General features: G+C 36.9%; 1 protein-coding gene across 1 annotated transcript; it reads left to right on the top strand.

Moving 5' to 3' along the window:
* The first annotated feature begins 279 nt into the window (after positions 1–279).
* LOC118345910 (17.1 kDa class II heat shock protein-like) lies at positions 280–1,732 on the top strand. Its single transcript, XM_035687044.1, has 2 exons — positions 280–542; positions 1,188–1,732. Exons 1-2 carry the CDS (start codon positions 410–412, stop codon positions 1,652–1,654), a joined length of 600 nt encoding a protein of 199 aa, XP_035542937.1. The 5' UTR covers positions 280–409; the 3' UTR covers positions 1,655–1,732.
* Positions 1,733–19,007: the final 17,275 nt, after the last annotated feature.

Raw genomic sequence — 19,007 nt, 5'->3', positions numbered from 1 at the left:
CAAAATTAATAATACTCTTGATCAGAGGCATCCAGCCTCAAGTAAAGCCGAGGCATGCGTGTATGAATTTCATATTCATGCAAAAGCATATCAAGGCAATAAACTAGCTCGGCCGAAAGAGGTGGTTTGGAGTTTGGGCACCAGGAAAGCAAAGAATACAGTACCTTTCCTGTTTTCCACCGGCCACTCAAAACTTAATTTTCCCAACAGGTAAAGCTTGGAATAAGGAAGCATAAAACCACAAGGAAAGTGTTTGTATTTCAAGTTTCAATCCTTGGCGAAAAAGCAAACTTGATTTGCTCATCATTTTAAAATAAATAAGACTGCATCTAATAATTACATTACAAAGCATCACTTCATCAACATTCATCGTCTTTAACAAAGTTCAGCTTGATCGTGGGTTTCATCTATGGAAAATGTTAGAGATACGTGGGGGTATGGACGGAGAACAAGCTGGAGAAATGCAGTAGTTGAAGAACTTGTACCTTCTTCGGGTTGGACGGAGGACCCAAGCACCCATTATCTCCTTGTTGATCTACCTGGTAGTGAATCTGCAAAACCCTGTCACCTTTTCTTTTCCTGATAAAACTTCATGTGAATATTTATGGGGAAGACCTTCACTTTCCATTACATAAGATATGATGTATTAATTTCCTCCTGCCATTATACTTTAGAAAAGCATATTGATAAGTTTGAGAAATGATAGTTGCATGTTTAGAATGTACAAGTCCCGCATACTTTTTTTGAAAAAAGTGCTTAAATCTAGAATCCACATAACAAATTATTTTTTAATAATACACTCCACTTTTTTTTAAAGAGAGCACGCAGGACTTTCACACCTTAATTAGGGTTATACTTAGCATTACTTAGATAGATTAACTATATGCTCACCAAAAGCTGCTGAGTTGTTTCTTGCAAAATTTTGTGTATTTATTTATTGTGGAAAAGTTTACCATGCATCTTCCTCGAGGAAAAATTGGTGAGTGATTTTTCTTAATTCATGGAAAGGAGGGAATAACTTTTTCTGGGCATTGAAAAAGGTATGTGAAGCACGAAAGTTTAATCATGGAATTAGCTTTATTGAAAAGTGAGAAAATATTGTATTCCAACCAATGGAATTAGTATTGCGTTATGGATGAAATCAAGAATAATGTAATTAGTTTTTCTCATTTTGTGTGGTCTTTTAGGTTTCAAGAATGATGAGATTCAGTTTCGAATTACTGGCTCTAGCAACTTGATGATCAGTGGAGAAAGGAAAGAAGATGAAGACAAAATTGTTTATTTTGAGCAAACCTTTACATTGCCAAAAAATACGAACATGGATGAGATCTATGGAGAATTCAGGGGTAAGATTCTGTATGTCACTGTCCCAAAGCAAGTGGTAGAAGAAAAGAGAACAGAGGAGAATGTAGAAGGAAATGTCAGTGGCTCCCAAAGAGAAGACGAGAAGAAGAGCAAGGGAAATGTCAATGTAGGGTTCTCTGAAGAGACCACAAAGGATTCGAAGAATAAATCTGAAACAAATTCAAAAAAGGTTGTGGAGATGCTTAAAAGATATAAGGGAATTCTTATGACAGCCATATTGGCATTTTCTCTAGGGGTATTGGTAACACGTAAAATGTATCGCTCTAATCCCGAAGATTCAAGGAGGTAACTCATATCCTCTCATAATAAACTTCAACAATGCTAATATATTTTCTAAATCCAAATATATACCTCCAAAGACTCCAAATCAAACATAAATACATCTAATTTAATTAACCACACATATTCATGTATCAAATCCTCAATACAATAAAATAGATAAAATGGATCAACCGCCCCCACATATCTCAACTAATAAAACAAAATGAAACAGAGTTTACATAAGTCTCCATAAACCATCTAAACATACTGAAGTCCATCCACAAAATAAAATAAATCACCCAACAGCAATAGTACCTCGAGGTACTCAACTACTGTAACACCCCGTATTTTAGTGTATTTTTACTGAAGAATTATTTTTATTTATTCAAAAAATTATTCTCTTATTTTAAAATTGTTGGATTTTTAGTGGGTTTATTTTATGATTTTTAATTTTGTGAAAATTATATTTTGAAGTGCTTTCTTATTATTAATTATTGTTATACGTTTAAAATCTCTTTATTCAAAATTAATTACTGTGAGATTTAATTATTTTAATTTCAATTTACCATTACGTTTAAATTATTTTATTTAACTTGTGGTTTTGAAATCGTTTCCGTTGGATCATTTTTGTGACCCAATATATGAGGATTGTACCTCATTTATTTCCCTTCATTTTTCTTCCCTCTCATTTTCTTTTCTTCTTTATTTCTTTTTCCACATTTTTCTCCTTTGGTTTCTCTCCCACGCGCGACACCCACCCCCTCTCCCTCTCTCCGTCCGTTTCCTTCGTCCACCTAGCCCGCCGCCATGAGCCGGCGGTGATCGACACCTTCCAGCCCATTAGCTTCCCCACCGGCCGACGACACTACCCCTCCGATCTCAGCTCCTCCATCGCCGCCGTTAGCCACCACAAGTCTCTCCAAGCAGCAGCCACCATTTGCTCTAACGCCGCCATTGTGCCACCTCCGGCCACCATCTTCTCACCACCTCATCCTCGACCTCTTAGCAACCCATTGGACCCAACCCCAGCTCCAATCCGTCACCAGTGAAGCACTTCCAACTCTATTTTTGTTTTGGGTGTTTTTGCACTTCAACCGCCTATTGCGCCGCCACCCACGGCCAACCACCACCACCACTAGCTTCACCGACATCCCTAAGCCCTACTCTATCAATCTCGGGTCTTCGTTTGTTCTCGTTCAAAAGTGGCTCTTTGAGACCCACGGCCACAATGCATTTGGCACTGTTCCGTAGCTGCATCGTCACTTCTTGCAACTTCGTGATCCTTCAAAAATTGCTATATAGCACTGTAAGTATTTTACAAAGAAATCTTATGATTTAAATGTATTTTTACACTAATTCATTTAACTGTGATTTGGTTGGTTTTGCCGGACTGAGTCCAAGGAGTATGGGGGTCGGATGGATCAGTGGAGGAAGATTGTTTGTGTGATTGGATTGTGTTGACATTGTTGGTTGTTGGTTATTGTTATCGTGTTGTGTTCATGTTTGTTACTGAAAACTGGGTTTTCACATGATTGCATGCATGTTTACGTGTTTATTTGAAAACTGAGTTTTCATGTGAGAAATGATTTTCAGTATGTTTGAAATGTTTGGATTGACTAGTTTGAGAAAATGGGAAAGAGACTGTAGGAATAGTGGTAAGCAGGGATGGTGGTAGAGTCCCGCTTGCGATTTCCGCCTACGTTGCACGCGGTAGGGATGGTGGTTGTGTCCCGCCTGTGATTCCCACCTACGGTGCATGCGGTAGGAATGGTGGTAAGCAGGGATGGTGGTAGAATCCAGCCTGTGATTCCCGCCAATAGTGCTCTTGATATGTATTCATTGTGCGGAAAGGAACTATTGGGATGGTGGTAAGCATGGATGGTGGTAGAGTCCCGCCTGTGATTCCCGCCTATGGTGCACGCTGTAGGGATGGTGGTAAGCAGGGATGGTGGTTGTGTCCCGCCAATGATTCCCGCCTACGGTGCACGCGGTAGGGATGGTGGTATAGTCCCGCCTGTGATTCCCGCCTACAATGTCAGATAAATTGTTGAGTTTTGTGTAAATCATTTTTTAGAAAAATGTTGGATTATATGTTTTGGCTCAAAATGAGATTTTTAGCGTGTGTTGGAAAAGTACTCGTTTTTCAGAAAAATAAGGTTTTGGGATCTGTTAGTTGGTTGCTTTAATGCGTTTTCATCTCGAGGGTTGTTTGGATTTTTACTTACCTGCGGTACCGTTTTATAGTATCGCAGATTTTGATGCAGATGAGGATGACGAGCCTTAGGCTTTGGCTCCGTTGGAAGAGCGATCTGGGATTGCTCTCGTGTATCGAGATTTATTATTCTACTCTTTTATGTATTTATCTTTTGTAATATATTTGGGATGACTGTATAACTTTTTAAAGGTAAATTATTTTGGATACTTGTATTTAAATTTCTAGTACTTAGTTGACTTATTATATTATCTGCTGCGATCTTTGTTGTGCACTTTTGCATGTTGCACACACTTGGGCACATTTCGTTGGGATGTGTGACTCATGTTGTCATCATCCCGACGTCACGATTCTCGCGTCCCGATATGTGGGAGTCAGGGCGTCACAACTACTATCGTTAGATAAGTTTGCCAACACACTCTATTATTGATCCTTAGCTAAACCATCAAAGTCATCTGAAATATTGTGAAGATACAGGAATGAGTTATCAAAACCTCAATAAGTAGAAAACACATACTAGTATGTAAACATGAGTATTGACAAAGTTCAGAATGCGAAACAAAACATTTTCTTTAAGAATGCAGAATCAAAACATGTTACAAAATATCAGAGCGAATCTTTTAGAAAACATTCTTATTCCAAAAATCTTTTGGCATATAAAAAATCTGAGACATCATCTTCATATCAAATCAGAGCATTACATCAAGAAAAATACAATATTTAACCCCCATGATAGGGTTATAAACCACCATTATACCTGTGGCGGGGTTTTATACCATTATTATACCCGTAGCGGGGTCATATACCACTATTATACTCGTGGCGGGGCCTTACGAAAATGGAACAGAAACAACATCGGAAGTAGATTATAATCAGATACAAAATCAAAAATTCATGCCAAGGTATTTAAGAATTCGTTGTATCAAAACAGAGTATTGAATAGGTTTAGATCATTTCACATATTCAAAATAACCGAATAAAAGCATCTTCATTTAATCAAAGCAAAACTTTTTAGACCTCATATTTGCTCTTTTTTGCAGTTCAGAAACAAAATGCTAAAATAAGCTCATGTCTACATCAGTCATAATATAAAATACTTCGTCCTTATACAGATTTCATGAGTATGCAGAATACATATCTGAGGTTGTTTTTACGTTTCTTTTCAAAATAAACATACATATTTCAAAAATCAATCTCAGTCCATTTCTTTTATGCGAAGTCTAGTATAGGAATCCCGCTTACATGACTCTTGGACTTTTTCTAAAATCCTCGCATCCGGGTCAAGTGAAATTGATCGTCACCTAAACATAAGTAATACAAACTATTAACCCAAATAAACTAATACCTATAAAAGAAATGACACAATTAAACAACTTCATGACCATAATCTCATATTTCCAGATCTCTTAAGTATAAACCAGAATAAACACAAACTCTTCAATTCCCAACAAACCAATACTTTAACCCAGACTTTGAAATTTCGCTTTACCAAACACCACCACATGTCAAAAACACAGCCTACACTTACTCTTGCCATGACAAGCAAATATACAGCCTTGCACATCTCGGAGGCAAGGGATGGCGCTCGATGCAAGGGCTCGGTACGATAGCCAGAGCGACATGAAGGCCTGGCAGGTGTTGCCACTGCGACGTGGAGGTGCAGAGAAAAGGATGAGAGTACCGAGGGAGAGAGAGAGAGAGAGAGAGAGAGAGAGAGAGAGAGACTTAGGGAAAACTCACCAATGTCGTGGTGGCAGGCTTGGTCGATGGTGGTGGCGTCATCGTGGTGGAGACTTCGCCTATGTTGGTGGTTGGCAATTACAATAAGAGGGAGGCGTAGAGAGAGAGTGGGGGGATTGAAGGGAGAAGCTAATATATATATATATATATATATAGAGAGAGAGAGAGAGAGAGAGAGAGAGAGAGAGAGAGGGAGGAAGAGAAAGCAGTGTCGTAGGGTAGGGCAAGTTACTTGGTGTTGTGGCTGAGTGAAAACAGGGTATAATGGGCCTAGGTGTTACATCCTCCCCCTTATAAAAATTTCATCCGCAAAATTTACTAATACCTCAAGCAAAACCTACACACTTATCTGTCGCATCCATCTATTCCATGCCTATTTTAATCCTCGATCCCTTTTTTTTTGTCGAACCTAATATGCCTGAAATATCTCTTAAACCTCTAGGTTTACACGTCCACACACATAGTATCGATCGGCATACTCTCCCAAGTCCAGTTCAAATCTAGAAATGTGAAAATGATAAGGCGATTAATAATAATTCCACCCAAATTCTTAACTTAAATTCATATAACATGGTTAATAGAATTTTCTCCACATAATATAAAAATCTCAAATAAATAGCCACGCAAACTTTCGCAAGTTTGGGGTCCTTAATATTTCACTTAATCACGAAGAAATCCAACACTTACCTTTATAGTACGTCCAACTTATTCTTATACCTATGTCACCGCTACTTCTTCAATGCCACATGTCCATGCCTTCCAGTTCTACTAACTTTTATCTCGGAATCCGTAAAAGTTCTCTCGTTCTTAAAATCCAAAAACCTAAAATCTATAACCACAAGATTTAGTTCTAAATGGTCTCAAAATTGAAATCTATATTCACAATATTTAAGCCCTAAGTGATATCAAGTCACAACTAATTTGCCAATCCTCACTAAGTTTACTCTCAAACCATTGTATTATCAAAAACCACACTCCATTGCACACTTTTATAATGTTGCCAAAATGTCTAAAACTAGGATCCATAAGTACATCAACGAGAAGTCTAATCCCTTTCAGCACTTACCAAGATGACTCTTACCACACTTTGAAAACAAAACAATTTCTTGTCTCCCAAATCCATGCACGCTTACTTATACTCTTATATACTCTCATTTTCAACTGCAGTCAATAACCTTTTTAGTACACATTTATAATTAATGACCACGTACACATTTATGATCTAACAGCCTACCTACTCTATCTCTACCATCGTTTTACTTTGGAGTGATCTGATAACTCAGAACCCATCCATTAATTCAAGCTCATGGGATATGCAAGGTTGGGTAGTCATAACGGAGTGGTCAGAAGTCAAAGATGAAGTGGTGAAAGTTGGGATTTTCTCATTTACATCCGAAGGGAAAGCTTATCTAATGAAGTCACATTTAGGCACCAAAGGTGTGCTCCGCCAAGTGACTATGGAAGAAATTAATTCATAACTAGAGTGGGAGGGTCAAAATGAGATGGTCGAACTCAAGGTTGGTCATCTGTTTAAAAACTCGTAAATAAAGTTCTAACCTTTTGTAAAAAAAAAAATTAGTCCCAAAATACTCGTCGGAACACTAATTGTGTTGCCAAAAAAAAAATTCATTACGTTGGACAGGGATGACTTCATAAATAAAATGAATTGACCAACAACAAAATACTATTTTTTTGTCCAACTTAAAGGTTTTAGAAAATTGATTTTTTTTTTTTTTTTTTTTTAGGCCTCGAAGTCCAACTCTAAAAAGGTTTGCAAAAACGGTTATTTTCCCTTGTATCAAATTCCCCAACAAGATCTTAAGAAAGACAACTTAGAAGCCCTTAAAAGAATGGGCTAATTCTTAAAAATAAGTGAAGCCATGCTCCAAAAGGTCTGAAACTAACGCCAACCAAAAATAATGCACCCATAACTTAAACTTTCAACCCGACAAGCTAGACTTGTATACCCATCACCTCATTTTTAACCAGCATTTTTTATAGCGGCAACTAATATCAATATCAATGATCACCGCTAAAGTCCAGTACTAGAATCACACTGAAGTTTTGACTCAAATATAAACAAGTCCACCCGATCCTACTCTCGACCTATAAGTTGATCACATTCTACACCATCAAATAAAAATATCATTTCCAATAGTTTGCTACACTTATATCCTTAGCTCCGATAGTAAGCATTTGCCAAAAAATTTGAACACAATTACTGCCTAGGGTCTGCAGAATTTTTAACCTAGGATTCAACCAATTTGACCAAACATGGGTATTAAAATATATATAATCAATAACCTCGTACTTGATCAAAATCACATATCAAAAGTCTTTGTGTTATGAACCCACTAGGTAGAACTCACCCTTGAAAACTAGCTTACAAGGGAAGGGTGCTTAGGAGCTTATAAACCATCAACTAATCCCATACTTAGTCAATGTGAGATCGTAACAACCACCACGCTCCGCAACCGACGTCCACGGCGGTCCCGGCGCTCACACGGGCTGGCTGTGCCCTAGGTCTTTTCCTAGCTCCGGGCGAACACTGCCATGCAGGCATCACCCCCCGTGCCGCACGATTGCAACCGTCGCAACATGGTCTTAGATGTGGGGTGGCTCTGATACCATTTGTTATGAACCCACTAGGTAGAACTCACCCTTGAAAACTAGCTTACAAGGGAAGGGTGCCTAGGAGCTTATAAACCATCAACTAATCCCATACTTAGTCAATGTGGGATCGTAACACTTTGGTTTCTATAACCTTTAACCCAATACACCAAAATCTGCAAAATCTAAATCCATACATTTCATCAAACTCATTATTAAAGTCTATAGCATTTAAAACCTCAAATCTTATAAAAACCGTACTCCTAAGGTCCACATAATGTAAAACCTCAATCTTAATGTTTGCAGAATCTAAAACCTCAGGTTCCCAAAATCCATTCCATAATATATGTAGGATCTCAAACCTTAAATCTCATTAAACCCCTAATTATAAATTGCAGCATCTCAAACCTAGCTCTGATACCAACTGTATTGTCCCGATCTCGGAGATCCAGTGAGTTAACTCCTGTACTCTGATAATCAAGCTAGTTAAACAATTTTAATATATTTTCCAAATCCAAATATATACCTCCAAAGACTCCAAATCAAACATAAATACCTCTAATTTAATTAACCACACATATTCATGTATCAAATCCTCAATATAATAAACCAGATCAAATAGATCAACTGCCCCCACATATCTCAACTAACAAAATAAAATGAAACAGAGTTTACATAAGTCTCCATATACCATCTAAACATACTGAAGTTCATCCACTAAATAAAATCAATCACCAAACAACAATAGTACTCAACTAGTATCCTCAGCTAATCTTGCCCACACACTTTATTACTGATCCACAGCAAAACCATCAAAGTCATCTGAAATATTGTAAAGATAACTGGGTAAGTTATCAACAACTTAGTAAGCATAGATCATATACTAGTATGTAAACATGAGCATTTACAGAGCTCGGAATGCGAAACAAAACATTTACTTCCAGAATGCATAATCAAAACATGTTACAAAATATCAGAGCAAATCTTTCAGAAAACATTCTTATTCCAAAAATCGTTTGGCATATAAAAAATCTGAGACATCATCTTTGTACCATATTAGAGCATTACTTATTCCAAAAATCCTTTGGCATATCCCCTATTTTTCTCTCCCTGTATCTCTTATTCTTCACACATTGATTTAGTTTTGACTTTACGCCTATCTAAACTCTCAATCCCCTGCAGATTAGTGTGCCTCCCCCTCTCATGCCCTTCTATTATCCTGTATTTTCTTGCTGCGATTTTGGAGGTTTCCAGATATAGCATTCTGGAATTGCCTCATGTTTGTGAGGCTCTCTCTCTAGATCTCTTCTTCTCTCTCCTTTTTCTCTCTGTTCACACAACCCATTCTGTTTCAATCACCCAATGTCACACTTAGGGATTTTTTTTGTTCACAGATCACTATGATGTGACCTTCATATTCAAGAGACCTCACAAATTGATCTTTGCTCATTGGTCAATCCCTTTGAATAACAGACGTTCTTTATTTTCGCTACTTTCTTTTATTTCCCTCAAACGATTCTGTCCATTGTCATTTGTCCCTATCGCCATCCAAGGGCCCTACGTCACAAGTAGACGCCTCCGTGCACTGTCAACACGAAGCCACCCTCTCGTCGCCAAGGTAATTTTTCTCCCTTGAGAGTGTTGGAATTTTTGCCGTAGCAGTGTGTATGCCCTTGAATAAACAGAATTCTAAAATTTCCAATGGATCACAGGGAATTAATTTCATTTCTGGACAGCGTGTAATCCTCTGATTTCAAGGTTCACAGCATGAAATTAGGTAGAGTAACTTTTAGTATTCTTCTCCACTAAAATGTATGGCTGTAATTGTAGAATTATATGAAATGTGTTGACAGTGTTGGGTGGTTTGGAATCGTTGTGGCTGGTTGGGGTTAATGTGATGGTGTGCATGGTGTTTTTCTCTTTGTTGTGATTGTCAAGAGTTATTATGCTTGGTTGTTTTGGGTTTTAAGAGATGATCGTTAAATAAGATTATTGGTTGCTGGTTCTGGGCATGGAGATTATTATAGTGTAGTTTTGGAGTTGTTGGTGTTGGCTAGATGAGTGGTTATACATGCAGTACAGGCTAGTATGAACGGCTGGTTGTGCCGTGTTTGATGGGGAAAATGGAGTTTTTTTTGTTTGCCATGAGAGTGGCGAAATAATTACTAAACTGGGGCTTACATTATTTTATTGTAGAGCCGGATGGTTACTATAAGTTGGTCAGTTTTCTTAATGTTTGTGTGGGTTATTAATATGTCGTTACATGCTCTCTGGTATATGTATTGGAATAGCTAGAGATCAGACATAGGAGCTAGTTAGCAATACATTGTGTGAGTCAAGTAAGCGGGGTTCCTATGCTAGGTTTTACATGAATTGTTTAGACTGAGGTTGACTTTCTGAAAATTTTGTATGTGTTGTTATGAAATGAGAACTTGGGAAAAACAACATCGGTTGTTTATTTGCATTACTCATGAAATCTATATGAAAGAGGAAAAATATTTTCAAACATGCATTGTGTAGACATGAGTTTTATTTTGTCATGCTGAAAATTTGTGCACTGATTAGAAAGATACTCTGACTTTTGTTTTCAATATGTGAGAATGATCTAAATAAATTTCGATACTCTGTTTTGTTTTGATATGATATCTGAAAACATTTGGCATGGTGTACTAATTTTGTATCTGACTCTGTCTCTGCTCTACTCTACTCTGTTCTGTAATGCCCCGATCCCGTAATAGTCGGAGAGTTATTACCTATCACTTCAACTCACATTTCAACAATATAATAATAGACTCTAAATTCTCAATATCATATAGAAATTTTGATTTAAACTAATTTTTCAATATAACCAATTTTTCAAAACGCTAAGTCGTCATAATACAATAAAATTTCTTAATAAAAATCGTCAATACTAATAAAAACTTTCTATGCTTAATCCACTATACTCAAATCATCTCATTCAATGTCTCGTAATCTTGATCATCAGCTGAACCATCAAAATATCTAAAAAATATTGTGGAGATAAGGGAGGAGTTATCAACAACTTAGTAAGCAGAGAACTTATACTAGATATAAATATCAGCATTTATAAAGTTAGGTATGTAGAACAAAACATTTACTTTCAGAATGTAGAAACAACATATTTACTTTCAGAATGCATAAATAAAACTTGTTACAAAACATCAGAGTGAAACTTTCAGGAAAACTTTCTTATTCAAAAATCCTTTGGCATATCATAAACTGAGACATCATCTTCATATCATATCGGAGCATTGCATCAGGACAAATACCATGCTTAACCTCTGTAGTAGGGTTATAAACTACCATTATACTCCTGGTTAGGTCGTATACCATATTTCATCTCGTGGTAGGGTTATAAATCACCATTATACCCGTAGCTGGACCGTATACCATGTTTCACCCCGTGGTAGGGTTATCCAGATCCAGATACCCGTAGAACAATATCGGAACCAAATCATATTCAGATACAGAATCAGAAATTCATGACAAGGTTTTCAAATGCCACATCATATCAAAACCGAATATTGAACAGTTTCAGATCATTTCACATGTTCGAAATAAACAAAATCAAAATATCTTAATTTATTCACAGCAAAAACTTTTAGATTTTTATATTCGCTCTTTTTGCATAATTCAAAAACAGAATGGATAAAATTAACTCATGACTACATCAGTCATGATAGAAAATATTTTCTCTTATATAAAAGTTATGCATATGCAGAACAAACATCTGAAGTCGTTTTTAGATTTCTTTTAAAAAACAAACATGCTTATTTTTAAAGTCAACTTCATTTCATTTCTTTTATGCAAAACTAGTATATGAACCCTATTTATCTGAACTTCTTAGCCTTTAAAAAATTTCCTCAACAATGCCAAACAAATATTAATCGTCATCTATAAAATAATCACATAATTTCTGTAAATTTTCAATCGAACACGTAGTTCAATATTTAAGCCTAAGATGATAAAATAACCTATTTTAATTCTCCAAAAACCTAAATTCTCAATCCTTAAAAAGAAAAATATCATCACTTCCCAATTTTATCAATAATCACTTAATTCCTCTGACTATTATACTCTAAGTCATTTGTAAAACTGCATAATAATATTTACTAAATACAACTATGCCACAAAAATACATCTCTAGTTTAAAAATTCTCTTAACAACACTTACTACGTACTTCTAAAAATATATTATCACTAATAATATATCTCAAATATTTAGTTATTTTCTTTATAAAATATTTTATTTAAAACAAAACCTATACAAAGTGAGTTTAATATATATAGACCTAAACATGATCAACCTATAATTAGTCTAATGATATGGGTATTTTAGGAATTAAACAAAACACATAGGGGCTCTTTTGGAATAACAGAAATTTATAAATACATATTCATAACAGTATAACTTCATATGGTAGAGGAACCATACTCACAGATGGAGGGCATGAAGGTGGGAGCTGGGTAATTGTTTACGATGTGGGGGCGGCGACAGAACACTGGTTAGAGAGAGAGAGACCAACTAATGAGAGAAAGAGGAATATGATGTGAGAGAGCAAAACGTGAGTGAGAGAGATGAAACTCACTATAAGACGCGACGGACAGAGGGTGCCGTGAGAGGAAACGAGGTCATGGGCTTATCGAGAAGGTCAACAAACGACAGACCCGGGGTGGCAACGGCCGACGTTTTCTGGGCAGGTAATGACGACGTAGAGAGAGTTGGGGTTGTGAGTGGCTGGTTTATGGCTCGACGTGGAGGGAGCAGGTGCTCTGTTTCAGTTGCTAAAAACAGGGGCTGCCGTGGGTTGAGCATGGAGCACAAGTGGATTGCGAAGGTGCAACTGGGTCCTCATGGTCGTGCCACTTGGTTGTTGTCGTGGTCATGGGTGCGGAAAGGCTACGCGAAATGGAGGCTGGTTGTTTTTGGGGAGAAAACAGAGACAACATGGTGGTTGCAGTTCCTTCGTGGGGCTGGGCCAGGCAGTGATCTACCCTTTTGTGATGGTGTGCAACGTTAAATATGGAGGAGCCATGGTTGTAGAGGAGTGGTAGGCTAGGAGAAGGCAGCTTGGGTCTTCTTCATGTGTGTGTGGACCCTAGAAATGAGGGAAGGAGGGACGTGATCGAAACGGACATGAATCGTGCATGCCGAGGGAAATGGATGTGATCGAAGTTGTGCATGCAGTGGAGTCTGGTACAAGATCTTACAGGCTTGGGCTGTTTGGCCATTTCAAAAATTTAGACTCACATCTGGTAGTGAATAAAGAATAATAAATGGGCTTTTTCATACGTCAACCCAAAAATATTTAGAGAGCGAACTTGGAGCTGGGCCCGGATGTCACATGTTATGCTCTACTCTTTTTGGGTTGGTACCAACTTCTCTGTCTCTAAGTGCACCCACTTTGGAGACAAAATGGTTTTATGTGGTCTTTGTTGTATGCACACTTGAGGTTTCGAGAATAATAAGGGGAAGATTCACCTCTATCTCTGCTCGGTTTGGGCACTAGGGATAGCACAACCCAACCACCGGGGTTAGACATGGTCTCTGCTTTGTGAGATGCTCTGTTTTGATGTAATGATGATGCTCAGCTTCGTTATGCCGAAGTACTCTGGGTTTTATGTGTCTTAAGACTATCGCTTTGTTATATTTGAAAACATTTCTTGTTTTGCATGCTAATTTTGAAAGATATTTTTGTTCTACATACTGTGCTCTGTAAATGCTCATGTTTGCATACTGACATATGTTCTCTGCTTACTAAGTTGTTGATAACTCACTTCTTATCTTCATAATATTTTTCAGATGATTTAAACGATACGCTTGGTGATCAAAAATAGAAGTTTAGGCAAGATTGGCTGGTTGTGGGAAGTTGAGAGTTATCTTATGAATAGTTAGATTTTAGTATGTGAAATTTGATATATGGAGACTTAACGAATTTCTAGTTTTGATCTTATGATTAATTAAGGAAGACCTTGTAGATGAATTTATGTGGTTGAACTCAATGGATAAGTTTATATTTTGTGTGGAAACAAGTAGATATGTGATTTGCATTATAAGAGATTGATTGAATTTTATGTTTATGGAGTATTTAGAAATATCACTTGTACTGTGAAGATATGATTTTAAGTTATAAGAAATAACTCTCTAACCCATCTGGGACCAGGGCGTTACACTTTGGGATTGAGGAGTAATTTGTTATACCTCTCTTGTACACTATTTTTGTTAGTGAATTCCTTTGAAGATTGACTCCGCCAGTAGATGTAGGCTTGTTCTAAGCCGAAGCACCTAAACCTTGATGTTTCTTTATTTGATTGTCGGATTTTCGTTTGTTTGCTTCCGCTGTTATACTTCAAAATAGCTTTTAATAATCAATTTATCCCAACAAGTGTTACATTTTATATTAAAAAAAAAAAAGAATTACTAACGAATTTCTAGCACGGTTTAGGAAGGGATTAAGATTGGAATCTTTGACACTAATTTAACAACATACCAGGCACGTATCATGCACAAGAAATAGGAGATAGTTCAGATAAAGAACAAGCATGTCAAAAGTATTACCCTAACATTGAGATCCTGATATTTTAACACCAATTACTGGTTAACGTATAATAGGTAAATCGATTAGCCTAAAACTCTTAACAGCTTAAAAGAAAACATCTAGTTATCAATCAATAAAAATTTATACCGAGAGTACATTGCTGACTACTTATTGCTAGGGCTGTTCATCCGGGTTCCGACCCGGGAACCCGGGTATACCCGGACCGGAACCCGGATTTCAAACTCGAGCCGGAATCCAGATCGGATTGATCCGGGTCAGACCCGGGCCGGTACCCGGATAGATCCAGGTTTTTGAAACCCGGAAATCCAGGTTCCGGATTGTACCCGGAATTTTTTTTTTTTCCAATAAAAGCCTTTATTTGATTAAAAATATTTGTGTTCTAAAAGCTCAATTAGCAAAACACAACTTCAAACCATAATTATTTTTTATTCAAAAGCCTTTATTTTTTTTTAAGTCAAGTTGGATCGTATATTGTGTTCTAAATGCATAAATTCATCCATGCATGCATCACAATACAATACATTACATATTACATTATTTGATATTTATACGTTACATTACAATATACAAAATTACAATGTATGAATTGCAAAATCAGTAACATGTCCATCAATGATTTAATCTCCGACCAAATAACAACAACTTCAAGTAATTTGATTGAGAGATCCTACAAAACACACTTTTGAGCAATGATTATATACAAGGATTAAGACAAATTCCACTTAATAAATTAAATATTAAGATGAGAATGGATTCTTTTTTTCTTTTTTTTTCCAAATACACCCACACTAACAAATATTTTGTAGAGTTTTCATTCAAATACATATCCATAGACAGCCACTTCTATTAGCAAAATTAATAAACAAGAACATACAATAAAAATCTTGCCCAACTTTCTAGTTTTTTTTATTTGAGAAAACATATATGTAACTAATAGCTATCTTAATTAACCTAATAACAACATAGTGCATGGTGACTTTGTATATATTAAGCATTAACCACTTTTAGTGCATGCCAATATAAAACTGAAAGGCCATGCAACTCTCATCAACATTAATGTATATATAGTTTCTCTAGCTCCTCATTTAAGATCAAAGAGGAGTTTGCTGAGGCTATGGCTTGCACTAACTACAAGCCATTTTCTTCCAAACTATATATGATCAAAGTCTTTAGAGTTCAACATCAATATATGCATTAAGGTAAAGGTGTGGTAGGAAAACCTGTAGCAGGATATGCAGAAGAACAATGAAACAAACAAATGCCATGTCCTTGTTTTCTCAATAGTTGCCTATGATGCTCATACAATAGAATGGAAACCAAACCATGTTGGATTCACATGGATAAGAGTGATTCTTTTTTATTATTAGAAATATCATCTCCTCTGAATCCACCGCATTTACCTACCCTGCAATTGCCCATCTCCGTGCCACATCTGGACTATTATCCATTTACTACTCAATGTGCAGATTCCAGAATGCAGAGGGAGAGTGCAATAATGTCTAGTACATACCCCATACTAAGTAATCCTAAGGATAAAAATCTCGGGTGCTTAAATACCACACACTAATCATCACAAGGGCCTGAGTCTAGATCCTCAAAGGAATCATCATCATCATCACCATCAAACTTTTCCTAAAAATATTTTGGAACCCAAAGGCCCCAATTTTTTTTTTCCAAACTCCACCCAGAACACAACTAATTTAAAAAAAAAAAAAAACTAGAAAAATCATAGATACAACATTTTAAAAACCATTTCTTCCAAATAATAACAAATCTTCATTACATATATATATATGTTATCAGATATAACAGATCTTCCAAATAATAATAACCCACGGCTCTAGCATTTTGCTGCTAAATAGATCTAAACAGATACTCCTCAAACATTCAAACAGATCTACCATAAAAATACTCAAACATTCAAACATTCTCAAAAAAAAAAAAACCCAAAATCAACAAAACAGAGAAGAAAACAGAGGGGAGGAGAAAGAAAACATACCCAAACAGAAATCCGTTCTAATCTCTTGGACCCCAAGCTCAAGCACTTCCACCGTTTGACATCATAGATAGCAGAGAGAGAGATAGAGCAGATGAGAGAGTGATTTCGGGAGGGACTAGGGCATCGCAGAAGCAGACGCAGACGCAGACCCAGACGTAGAGCAGGCACAGAGCAGAGCGAGAGAGAGAGCAGATAAGAGAAAGGAATCGGGGGATGGAGGCGTAGGGCATCGCTCTTCGCAGAGGAGGGGGAGTGAAAGAGAGAGAGAGAGAGTTGAGTGTGATTCGCAGGGGGGGCTAGGGTTTTCTTTTCGATGGTTTTAGTTTTATGTGTAAACTCGGGTACCGGGTTTAAAACCGGTATCCGGGTGTCAAAACCGCATCCGGGCCGGATGGGCCCGGGTTTTAAAAAGCGGGTACCGGCCCGGGTGTATTCCGGGCCGGGAAAAAACCCGGCCCGGATGAATAGTCTTACTTATTGCCCCGAACCCAACATACTTTGGACATATCTAGATCAGTTTTAATGGTAGAAAGAACTTTCCCTGTTTGAAAGTGGCAATCTCGGTTTACTGTTAGCTCACCAAGTGATTTTGGAGTTGATACCATATCAATATTGACCAAACATAATATTTGGTACGTTGAATGTACCCTTGATGATCTAAAATGGGGGAGCATGCTAAATGATTGATACAATCTCAAACTAGGTGTTATCACAAACAAAAATTTTTGACGTTCTTATTAAATATTATATGGACAAAGAAGAAGAACAAGTTCTTAATTGATTAAAATGAGAATGATTGGGAAGGAACCTAGACTATAAGCGATTGTATACATATAATAAGATTTGAGATATAAAATATCTCAGGGCATTTGCAGTGGATAAAGGAACGAGTGGGATGGTCACTTTATATGGTAATAAAGGGAAATCTAGATGGACCCATCATCCAATAGAAGTATTATTAAGTGTATCAAAATTTAAGATTTGCATAGTTAGTCAGTTCTAAGTTTTTTCTGGACTTGTTCCTCTATAAACGTGTTCTTCTCTAACCCAAGTGACCTAGAGACCAAATACAGGGGCATAATCCAAGAGCAAGCTTCTAACATAACATTCTTTTGAAAGAAAAAAGTCATTGGAATCCTGTAATTTGAGTTAAAGCCTGCATTAATTTCAGATAAGGTAGAATTCCGTTGATTCAAAATTAAGAAAGTGATAGGAAAAGGGATTATCTTTTGATAGTCCTTCCTCTTTGAGCTAATATTCTTGGAGGTTTACAAGCCTCGCATTGACCCCATCCACAAGAATATGCCAAAAACAGAGCAGCATCAACTCAGATTTTACTTTATCTTGTAGGATCGGATTCTACAAGCAGTTCACCAATTCAAAAAGGGCACAATACAACCTAGACATGACGCAGTGAGAGAAGCATCTTTGGCATGCGTGCCAAAAGTTGTGACCTATATCCTACACTGAGAGTTTTTAGTAGTAGTATACCAAGAAAGAGTTCAGTATAATTGGAGGAAATTTTATATTCTTGAGCAACGTGCTGGGACAATGGCATATGTGATTAGTATTTCCCATCTCTTGTTAGATGGAAGTCAGCTCCAATTTAGATTCTGAAAGGAAAAGTTTTAGATTTCTGCAGTAGTAGTTCTTCCTTCAGCTTGAATGTTTAATAGGCACAGACAAAATACAAAGGCAAAGATATTGAAAGTTGAAACTTAAATTATCATATGCAGTTGCATGTAGACGAGTTTTTCTTCGACTAAATACGTACATGATTGGTGAGAGACTAGGAACTTCCTAGACAGAGTTGTATTTGAGCTTGCTCGATGTAGAAAAGGAAAGCACCTGATCTTTGTGATTGTTGACAAGGGGTGTGTACAAGAATAAGAGAACCCAACAAGGAAAATAAAGGTGATGATGCTTTGTTTTCGAACTTTATTCAAAATGTGGTTGCTTTTGAGGGAAAGGAGGGGCCAACGTTAGGACGTGGAATCATGTGCCTTCTCATAAGAGGCATCTGAGCTGTGGGGTATATGGCTATGAATGCGGGGTTTTTTTTTCTATGACAGAGATTATGCTAGAGATTATTATTCCATTCTTCGTCAGTAGATATCATAGCAGTGAACAAGCATAAAAAAAATAATAATTAATTTACAAAATAAAACAAAAATACAAATATTAAAAAAAGGACAAAAGGATGATGAGGTGGATAACGAACCCGTAAAAGGAGAGAGGG

This window comes from Juglans regia, chromosome 2 (assembly GCF_001411555.2).
Source record: "Juglans regia cultivar Chandler chromosome 2, Walnut 2.0, whole genome shotgun sequence".
In the NCBI taxonomy this organism is placed as follows: domain Eukaryota; kingdom Viridiplantae; phylum Streptophyta; class Magnoliopsida; order Fagales; family Juglandaceae; genus Juglans; species Juglans regia.
Note: the sequence above shows the minus strand (reverse complement) of the source record. Positions and strands in the feature narration are given on the sequence as shown.

Bases quoted from the DNA above. Each gene is read 5' to 3' on its own strand.
- LOC118345910 (XM_035687044.1), top strand. From the start codon at position 410: ATGGAAAATGTTAGAGATACGTGGGGGTATGGACGGAGAACAAGCTGG. The intron at 543-1,187 runs GTAGTGAATCTG...GTGGTCTTTTAG, and splicing joins TCTCCTTGTTGATCTACCTG to GTTTCAAGAATGATGAGATT.